Source organism: Stylophora pistillata, chromosome 7, assembly GCF_964205215.1.
Source record: "Stylophora pistillata chromosome 7, jaStyPist1.2, whole genome shotgun sequence".
Classification (NCBI taxonomy): Eukaryota; Metazoa; Cnidaria; class Anthozoa; order Scleractinia; family Pocilloporidae; genus Stylophora; species Stylophora pistillata.
Window position 1 is genome coordinate 19,581,779 of NC_142525.1, and position 10,537 is coordinate 19,592,315.

The 10,537-nt window shown below is 35.3% G+C and overlaps 1 protein-coding gene across 1 annotated transcript in view; it reads right to left on the minus strand.

Annotated features, from left to right (window-relative positions):
* Positions 1 to 10,537, minus strand: part of LOC111330851 (structural maintenance of chromosomes protein 4) — a 63,221-nt gene that overhangs the window by 51,384 nt on the left and 1,300 nt on the right. The window contains exons 4-11 of the mRNA XM_022935815.2: positions 10,008 to 10,172; positions 8,912 to 9,039; positions 8,185 to 8,282; positions 7,639 to 7,681; positions 7,313 to 7,397; positions 7,133 to 7,198; positions 5,678 to 5,755; positions 2,832 to 2,877 (exon numbers count right to left, since the gene is read on the minus strand). Of these exons, the coding sequence (XP_022791550.2) occupies positions 2,832 to 2,877; positions 5,678 to 5,755; positions 7,133 to 7,198; positions 7,313 to 7,397; positions 7,639 to 7,681; positions 8,185 to 8,282; positions 8,912 to 9,039; positions 10,008 to 10,172 (709 nt within the window). The remainder of the gene's footprint in view (positions 1 to 2,831; positions 2,878 to 5,677; positions 5,756 to 7,132; positions 7,199 to 7,312; positions 7,398 to 7,638; positions 7,682 to 8,184; positions 8,283 to 8,911; positions 9,040 to 10,007; positions 10,173 to 10,537) is intronic.

Sequence of the window (10,537 nt, forward strand, 5' to 3'; positions counted from 1 at the left end):
AGACAGCATTTTCTGAGAGCACGTATCAATGTTACTTTTTGTTACAAAATTAGTGGAAAACATGAGCTTCCTGATAAAATCACCTGTGAAATTGTGCAGCATTGTAAAGGGATCACATTTCATTTAGCATGACAACACATAGGTGATTTATGCTTTTTTGCTGGAAAAACTTATCACTACAGAATTAATTAGATGAGAAAGATTTATTTCCCTCAACGTTTAAATCAGCTGTCTTTAGTGGTCAAATTTCACCCACAACAGTTTGCAGGATTGTTCAGAAAGTTAATAAAGGCTGATAGCTTCCAAAGAAACTGTTTGGGGCTGCGTCGGTGGGGGTAACGAAATAATTTGAATATATCAACAAAGTTGAAATGGTAAATTGGCCACTGTTACGATTATAAAAGCTGACGTTTCGAGTGTTAGCCCTTCATTGGAGCGAAGGTTTTGTTTACATTGTGGGCTGTCTTAAGAAGTTTTAACTAATTGCTTAAAAATCCCCACTGGCAGGAGGTGACTAGTGGGTTATTTACAGAGTGCAGCCAAGGAGTTCAACTAGGGGCAACCGAGAACAAATCCAGTGAGTGGCAGAGTGGGGGACTTGAACCTGGGCTTGAACTGGGGACTCAAACCCAGGGTGGGGGACTTGAACCTTCATCATTCGCTCTGACGAAGGGCTAACACTCGAAACATCAGCTTTTATAATCGTAACAGTGGCCAATTTTCCATTTCAAATTGTTCAGAAAGTTGTTTTCCTTTTTAAACATTTCTATGGTGCCTGTCTGTGAAGAAGTCTCAACAGTTTTTATGATGATGTCTCAGGGTCTCGATATGTTTTTCAACTCCTGTCCAAAAACAATGTGTGAATTTAGGTCAATGCTTGATGTTACAACTGCTGATGCACTGATGATAATTTCTTTAAATGGTGGATTCCTAGCAGATTATTGCTCCTCATTGGCTGTTGCCAGAGGGCTTGACTCTGGGGAGAGGGCTAACTGGCCAACTTTCATCGATTAATCAAACTGTTTATTTCTTACCATATAGCAGGGGCTTCATTAATGTTTTCTGCAGGAGGGCAACTAGTTTTCACAGGCAGGTAAAACTCTTTGAACTGAACTTCTTTATAAGATAAACTTTCCTCCAGACCATCAAATCAGGTGGGCAAAACCATCCTCACAACCGGTCAATTTGCCTGGTGCCTGGCCCTTAATGAAACCCCTGATATAGTAAATCCATCTGGACAATGGAATATCTAAACCTTTTGCATTTTAACTGATTTCTTTCAAATTTCATTATCAACTAGTTAAATCATGTGGCATCTCACAAAATAATGTCACTACATTACTGGAGGTGGCGTGGCCAAGTGGTCAGGGTGCTGGACTTAAAATCCAGATGCCTGGGTTCAAGTCCCCCACCCTGCCACTCACTGGATTTGTTCTCATTTGCCCCTAGTTCAACTCCTTGGCTGCACTCAGTAAATAGCCCACTGGTCACCTCCTGCCAGTGGGGATTTTTAAGCAATTAGTTAAAACTTCTTAAGACAGCCCACAATGTAAACTACTGGGTTACCAGTAATTGTGTTAGTATTAAAAGTATTTTATTTTATTTTTAATTTTTTTTTTCATTGAAACTGGTGTAAATATAGCATCTGGACAATCAAATCTCTGAACTGTAATTGCAGCTTAACTGATTTCTTCCCTGTAACAAAGTATCTCATTTCACAAAACAGTAATTTATCATCGGAACTGGATTAAGTAAGGTGTAGTTACCAATAAGGGGTGTCACTTGCATTGTGCTTTCAAGTCTTGCTAGTTATTAGGCTGTTATTGCATGGACCTTGCCAACATCAAAGCTTGGCTGGTAAAAACATTTTTTGGCCAACGACATCTAAGTTGTCACTAGCCACTGCGCTACTAGGTTGAAAAGTTAGTGTCGAGCCCTGTAACATTATCATCGGTTTACAGTGAAGACATTTTAAGGTTGAGGAAAAAAAGTCAGTGGTAGATTCCACAAACCTTTTATTAAGAGTAGCAAAGCAAAGAAAGGTCATGTACATGCTCACTCAAATGGTGGAGGTTCAGTGCCAGGTAATACAATGAAAAAGTATTCCATTGCACAGTCTATTACCAATTACTGCAAAATTAGCAAACTGCAGTTGACACAACAGATATTTGTAGTAACCCTCTTTAGGAACAGGAATAAAATTACGTATGATGCACGATCCTCACAGTAGGGAGCGCTATTTATGCAATAGTGAAAATCAGACCTGAAAAAAATCAGGCCTGTACGGGATTCGAACCACTGACCTCTGCAATACTAGTGCAGCACTCTACCAATTGAGCTAACAAGCCAACTGGGAGCAGGCCGTTAAGTTGATTCACTGCACTAGTATCGCAGAGGTCAGTGGTTCGAATCCCGTACAGGCCTGATTTTTTTCAGGTCTAATTTTCGCTATTGCATAAATAGCGCTCTCTACTGCAAGGATCATGCATCATACGTATCTACAACCACAGTTCAAAATATATGAACTTCATATATTCACTGGATCTGATTTATCATCATGGGTTTATTACAAATCAACTTAATGGCCTGCTCCCAGTTGGCTTGTTAGCTCAATTGGTAGAGCGCTGCACTAGTATCGCAGAGGTCAGTGGTTTGAATCCCGTACAGGCCTGATTCTTTTCAGGTCTGATTTTCGCTATTGCATAAATAGCGCTCTCTACTGCGAGGATCGTGCATCATACGTATCTACAACTACAGTTCAAAATATATGAACTCCATATATTCACTGTAACAGGAATAAAATTGCAACACACTTTATAAAAGTTTCTGACCTGCCATAACTTCTGCAAGTTTCTCTTCTTCCACTTTTCTTTTCAACTTTCCAAAGGAAAAAAACAGAATGAGTCAATATAAAGCTTCCCAAGGCATCTATTTCCACATTCTCTTTTTCCAGAGAAATCCCCTTTTATTAGTGTTCATTAACACTTTCCACAAAGTAAAATCTTAAACCCAGAAGTTTAACTAAACTGAAGAGCATTTCATAAGTCTTTAACCCATCAACAACCATGAAGTACATTGTATTATAGCAAGTGATTTACTAGGGTGTTAATAACCAAATGATTCATAAATGTACATGTACATGTTATGGTTCAAATTTCTTTTTGTTTTAATTTTTTTTTAAAAACAGTTTAAATTTTTCAAACTGGCTTAAAATTTCCAAACTAGGTTAAAATTTTTAAAATGGGTTGTTTTCAATTTTTGAATCACACTGCTATAAACTAATTGCAATTTTGAGACGGCAATACATTATATTGACGGCTAGTTGGGAGAAAATGTATTCCTTATTGGGCGGAGTTGCGACTCATTATCAATATAATGTGGTATTGCTGTCTCAAAATCGCAATTAGTTTTGTATCATGATCCATCATTTATAAGGATAAATAAAACTGTAAAATAATCAAAATATCAATTCTTTCTACCTGCAAAACATATCCATGCTAACACTAATTTCGCATGCACATAATTTTGTCGCGGGTAATTTGAAATTGCCCACAAGTTTAGAGTCATTGCTACCATAAAATGAGTTGATTGAAACTGAAAAGCGTTGAAAATTACACAGGAATGGAGTCCAAAGAGCCATTTGGTGATGAAATACCAAATTTGATATTTGTGGGACTGTTTTTAAAAAGATATTATAATTATATTCAAACCTGGACACTACTCAAACATAATGGTTTTCAATTTCTGTTATCTTTTCTAAAAGCATATTTGGGTTGAATGGTGTCATTTTATTGACTTTGTTTATTTTGATAGAAACTTCATCTCCAACATTAAATTGACTACATTTTTTTCAGCTTTCTTTTACTTTGTTGCACCATTTCCTCATTATAACTTGCTTGGTTTTCAGAAATTCTCATCCATTTTCTTTGGCATTCCTCTGTCTGTGCCAGATCATTCTCTTCTACTCCAAGGCTGTTAGGAGTATTTTGTTATTTATGATTTGGTTTGTCCACTTGTGTAGAGTTTGAATCAGAAATAACTTCTATGCTTTGTTGTACATGCAGCACTTCCCTAGGAGGTTTTATGCTATAAATGGCTTCATATGGACTTGTCTTAGTGGCAGAGTGGAAGGTTATGTTTCTGGTGTATGAAATTTCATTGAGCTTCTTGCACCAGTTTGACACCTTTGAAGCTGTGCTTACTGTTAGAGTATGCACATCCTTCTTGCATGTCCTATTGGATTGTTCAATTAACCCCTGTGTTGTAGGTTTTCATGGAGCCACATGTTTCATAGTTATATCATTGCTTTTTTTTCAAATATTATCAATGTTTTTATTTACAATATTTATTCTTTTCCATTGTCATATACTATTTTATGGGGAAATCCATAGGAGTAAGGCCTCCAGTGCATTTTTATCCAGTTTTAGCCATTAAAGAGTACAGAGCAACATGCTTTGTGCGATGGTCAATAATATTTATAACCCACGTACAGGAGACTTTGCAGTTGCAAGAGCACTTACAAAAATCCATTAAGTCGATCTTTATCAAAGAGAGAAATGTTGAAGTTTGCATTGGTGGCTCGACACTTTTCACAAGGCTTGTGAAAGGCTTTTTCTCTGCATGACAAGGGCACATTTTGATAATAGTGTTAAGAACTTTCTGGCTGATTTCTGCATAATTTTTCTTGAAACCACTTTTCTGTAATTTGCCTTCCTCTATGGGAATTTGGACTGTGTGTGTGGGACAAGACTTGAAACAGTCCTCATTTGGAACAATTCCCTTTTTGTTTTCTGTGAAGAGTTTGTTGTTGCTCTATATCCATTTCCTTTGAGTTATGGTCTGTTGTTCCCATTTCATGAATTCTTTTTTGGCTCAGATTGATCTTCATCTGTGTAAAGGCCGAGTTGTCTCTGTCTTTTTTGTTTCAATAAATTTTTGGCCTTATCATAGAAATCATCTTTAACATAATGGGTTATTCACGAATCTTTTGTCTTCAGTTGGCTTTTCAATTCCTCTATTTGTCTGTAGAAATCTGCTTCATTTACACGGCTGCATTCACATAAGTCTGTCATTTTTATTGAAGACTCTACATTAGTCTTCTGTGTGCAGATTCAAATTTATTAAATCTTGACTGAGAGAACCCTGGGATGAATAAGTTATGATTAGAAGCTATAAGCACATACCACTGTAGCAACAACTTCTCACATAGTGTAGTGGAAATGAAGATGTGCATCAGATCTGGAAGTTACTAAAATTGTACTTGTGATGTAGATAGGTAGGTGTGAAGGAAGATTGGGGTATAGTGAGGGTAAGTGAAGGAAAGTGGGAGAGGGAGAGAAGTAGAAGAGAAGAATAGAGTATTATTATTAGTTATCCTTTTTTAGAAAGCCATGCCCCTATTTTTCTAACTATATTCTCCACTTTTATTTTATGTAAAAAGATCAAAGAATAAAGATTGAAAAAGAAATTGAAATTGAAAGAAAAAGCCCTTCATCAGAAAGTTAATAATAAAAAAAAAAACAATTAAAAATTAAACCAGTTTGGAAATCTTAACCTAGTTTGAAAAATTGGTTTTAAAACTGGTTTTAAAAATTCAAACCTAGTTTAAAGAAATTCAAACCTAGTTTAAAGAAATTCAAACCAAAAGAAAATTTTCAACCAAAACATACATAAGTACCTCAAGATCATCTTTCCTCTCTTGCAGTTGCTGCAACTCTTTTTCATTCTCATCAGGTATACTTTTAAGCTCTTCCAACTGTAAAGAAAACATACAGCATTGTGTTTAACAATAACTGAATTAAAGATTGTAGAATTGTTACAGAGCCTGTCTACTAAAATGAACACCTGCAACAAATGCTCATATACAGTTGTAATCTGTTTACTCTTCTTGTAAGTCTGATAATCAAAGTGCTACATTCTAATAAAAAGCTGCATGTAAGCTAAATTTCTAACTCAGCAATCTCTCCTTCAAGAGAAAACTGTTTATGTCACTGTTTTCCTTAGAATGAAGGGTTTACTTAATCTGTTTGTTGTAAAGTTAAGCATAGCGTCACAATTCTAGAATAAGCTTTGATTACATAATTACAACCAGAAATGATTTATGTGTAACCCTTTGTTGTTAGAGTATCTGTGAAAATCTTTCTACAACGTGTCGCATGGAATATGGAAACTTGTTCGTGCTTTCTGTCTAAAAACACTAGTTCCGCAGGATTTACATAACTGTCCTCCCTTATCTGTGAAATTGCGGATATGTCGTAATTAAGTTGTTTATTCCAAGGGAAACTCCTATTATCTTCTGTATTTTGTATCATGTATGATTTAGCTACCATTATGTATATAAGAACCTTGATTCAAGCAATAAAGTAGATTCAGTTGATTGTGAAACAGTTGAGTGTCCTCCACCCTGTGTGCGAGCTTGCGGCAAACCCAATGTTTGCCCAAGCATCAAAACAGCTCGACGCTAACCGACCCTCTGCTGAAATTATACTAAATGTTGAATGTTGTTTGTGTCTCCTTTAGGTCTCATTTATCTAATGTTACACTTGCTCTAAAATACACAGTCAATTGCATTACTTTGCCACAGGTTGGTTGCTATGCTCTGAGCTAAGTTGGTTCAAACTCCAATACAACACTTGAGATAAATATATTTTTCCTTTCTATTCTTGCCTCATCATTAGTCTGAAATGCTTGTGGTTGGGTTGGTAAGATTCAAATGTGAATGTCTGCATGTGACCCAAGTGACCCATAAGGCCCCAAAAGGATATCCGGATCTGCCTAGCATGTAGTGACAACAAGTATTATACCCTCCCTGGGTGGGAGGCTAGTCTATTGCAGGTTCCCCCCACAAATTAATGAAGGCTTCCCTGACAGTTTACCACCACATGGTTAGGTTATACTCCTGGGTGGAAAGAAGCAGTGTGAGAGTAACGTGTTTTGCCAAAAACACAACACATCGACCCTGCTAAGTCTTAAACCCTAACTTCTTGACCTGTAGTCCAGTGCAATGGCAGTTAGGCCATAATGAATAGTTTTCATTAGTAGGACATAGCAATAACAATCAGGTTGCTTAAAAAAAAAAAACAACAACAACAACAAAAACAAGACTGCTGATTGAGCAATATGTAAGCTTTACCTTCTTTTTTTCTTTTTCAAGACTTTTCTGCATCTTTTTTTGATTCTGCTTAGCATGTTTGTACTCCTAAAGATGAAAAGAGATGACAATTGAAGAAAAATGTGTGAGCATGAGACTTAAAGAAAATGGATGACTACATCATCATATAATTACAAAATTATCAAACTCCAGGGTACTCACTTCGCGCAGTTTCAAGTCATCTCTCTCATAAGCTGAAAAGCTCTTCTTGGTCTCCTCAGCTACCTTAGAAAGCTCCTCATATTTCCTAAAATAAGTAAAAGAGACACTTAAATAGCTTCTCACTACTTATAATATCATCTGGGGATCCCTCAAGTAATTAATGTGCATTCAAAAAAAGACTAAGCAATCTTTTCCCAAAAAGAGGTAGCTAACGGGAAATTTTTCTATTGTTTATTTTTTTCACATCTTTGCACTAAGAGTCAAAATCAACTAGAAAGTCCATATATCTATACCAGTGTATACGTATTTATATAGGGTTGTCTTACTTTGTTGCCTTCTTGTATTCCATGATCTGTGCTTTCTTCTTATCTACAGCACAATTATTATTACAATGTTGCAATATTTACACCACCAATGTTACAATAGTACTTACAATAAATGTTACCTCTTTAAGAAAGATATACTTTTTTCTTTTTAATGTTACAGTATCTTATGTTACAATTTATGTTACATTATAAGGCATTGCAATGGTGCACTAAATTACAGTATACAACAAATTTCAAAACATAATACCTGGTACTTTGCTTGACACATTAATGACAACAAAACAGACAGAAAAAAACAAAACAAAAATACTAACAAGAAAAGATTTAAAATTTTGGAAAACTCCAATTTCTCCTAGACTCCTTGCAGATGAATGGTTTTGTGTAAGGGTTTAAATATCTTTGGCTTTGCTCATTTTTGTCATTTCTTGTCCTTCTATACCCTGCAAGACCTTTGTACAATCCAGCTGTTTACAGTCACTGTTTTAACCACTCCCAATAAAGAGTTTTTGTCCACTGGCAAATATTTTTGTAAGTGATTCATCTTGCCTGTAAAAACAGCAAGTTCTTTCTTTAATTCATCAAATCCTTTCTTGATTTCATCTCTCTTCTCTATAGCTTTCTCTTCATTTAAGGTGCATTCGTATCTGAGGATAAATACAGAAAACTCAAATTAATGATATTATACACAGTATCAAAAGCAACACAATGTCCTGAAATATCTGTTCTGCTATTTGCACATTTTCAGATAACATTTATTTAGTTCTTACAAGAAGTGATGTAAAATAAATCAGAGTTTCCAAAGTCATCTAAAGGAATTGTTTTATTCAAAGACAATCAGATGACTATAACTGCTTCTCTATAAATCAATAAAATTGTCCCATAAATATAAATTGTGTAGCATATTGTAACATTTCAGAATACAGCTAAGTTGTTGTTAGAAGGAGTTCTTGTGGAAAAAAAATTCAAGGTAATAATCAAATTTAACTTCATCACGCTGCATTAAAAAATCATTTTTCATCTTATTGTTTGAAGATACCTTTGCCTATATACCCAAAAAAAAAACACATTTTATCTTAGGGACTGCCAACAAGAAATAGAACAAAACTTAAAATCAAGCTTGCTGAAAGACTCCATAATAAGAATAGCTATTCTAAGTCCATCATGTGTAACATGAAATAAACATTCTATGTACATGGGACCTGAAATGAGATTTTGCTGTTAGACATTCAAGTGGACATAATTAAACTTTATAAATATTGTAGGAATCACATACATGTATCTTTGGAATAACACATTCCTTTGTTTTGTGATGGAGTTTTCCATATTAAGGTATTCTAGAGCTTCATTCTTGGATCCCTCTAGCTCATCTTTTTCTTTTTCTACAGCTTTGACTCTGTTGAGCTACATACATCATACAGTTACCTTACGTATGATGCACGATCCTCGCAGTAGAGAGCGCTATCTACTGCGAGGATCATGCATCATATATATCTAATACTGCAGTTCAAAATATATGAACTTCATATATTCATTGTAACAGTTACCTTAGTTGACTGAAATTACTCCCAATAGAAATTAATAGTAATATCAGAATGTACAATATTCAGTACTTTTAGCTAATTTGAAAAAATATAAATAACCCACTTACCACAACAGTCTCAGATCAAAAATGAGTCACTACTTTTTTATGAAAATGGAGTTTTATGGGAAAGTGAGTCCAGAGCTGCAGCCCCTCCTCCACAAATGAACATGTACACACACAAAATTACTTCACTGCACAGCATCAGCTGACTGAAAATATGATTTTTTCCACCTTTTCACCATATTTTAACAAAAGAACGATGTTAGACGAAAAGGCAATGTAGGTGAACTGTATAAATCTAAATGTAAAATACATGTAATGATAATAATAACAATAATAATAATAATAAAATCATACATGCAATAATGAAAATAATAATTAATAATTGCTAGGTGATTAGTACTTTTCACTGGCATGGATTAGCTGGTTTAGTAGTGATTAGCAAGTAAATGTACTATTTACCTCCTAGAGACTAACCCGTGCATCAGCAATTTTATTTCCAACAATTTTTTGGTATGTGGACAGGAATAAGCTGTTTTTTTTGTAGTTTCTGTGTGGTATATAATAAAACAATTATTCACCTTCACTTCCAGGGCTCAACATTCACTTTTCAACTTACTAGCCAAGTGGTTAGTGACATCTTAGATGTTACCACAATTTCATGTTGATTTACTAGCCAAAACTGAATTTCTACTAGTCCGTGGCTTGTGGGCTAATGTCAGCGTCGAGCCCTGACTTTGGTGAATAATTGCTAATTACTGTTGATGATTAACTTTACTTATTCTACCTTTTCTCCTCTAGCTTCATTTAATCTTTCAACCTTGTTAGCTAGTAGTTCTATTGGCTCCTTGAAACGACTTGATCCTATGATGTCCTCTAAGTACTCAAGCATTCCTTCTTCATGCTCTGACTGTGCTTTTGGCTTCATCATGGATATTTGTTCAACCTCTCCCTGATGAAAGAAATAAATCATCATACCAACAAACAAATGAAGAGTAACAGTAGCAGATGAAAAATCTCTCCTTTTCACCTTGTTAGCATAGAAGAGTTTCCAAGGAAAAAAGGTCTAGGCCCAGTTGTTCGAAGGGTGAGTGTTGACAAAACAAACTGTGCTATACACGAAATTGAGAGTTATCCATCATCCACGCCCTGAACAACACTGATCTGAGTAAACTTCCACACAAGTTTGCATTAATGATGGCTAAATGAACTTTATACTTGCAGGTTCAATGAGTGTTATAATAGATAAGTCTCATCATGAGAGGTGGAAACTCATCTGAGATTGAGCAATAAAAAAGGCAGTCAGATGTGGATAAC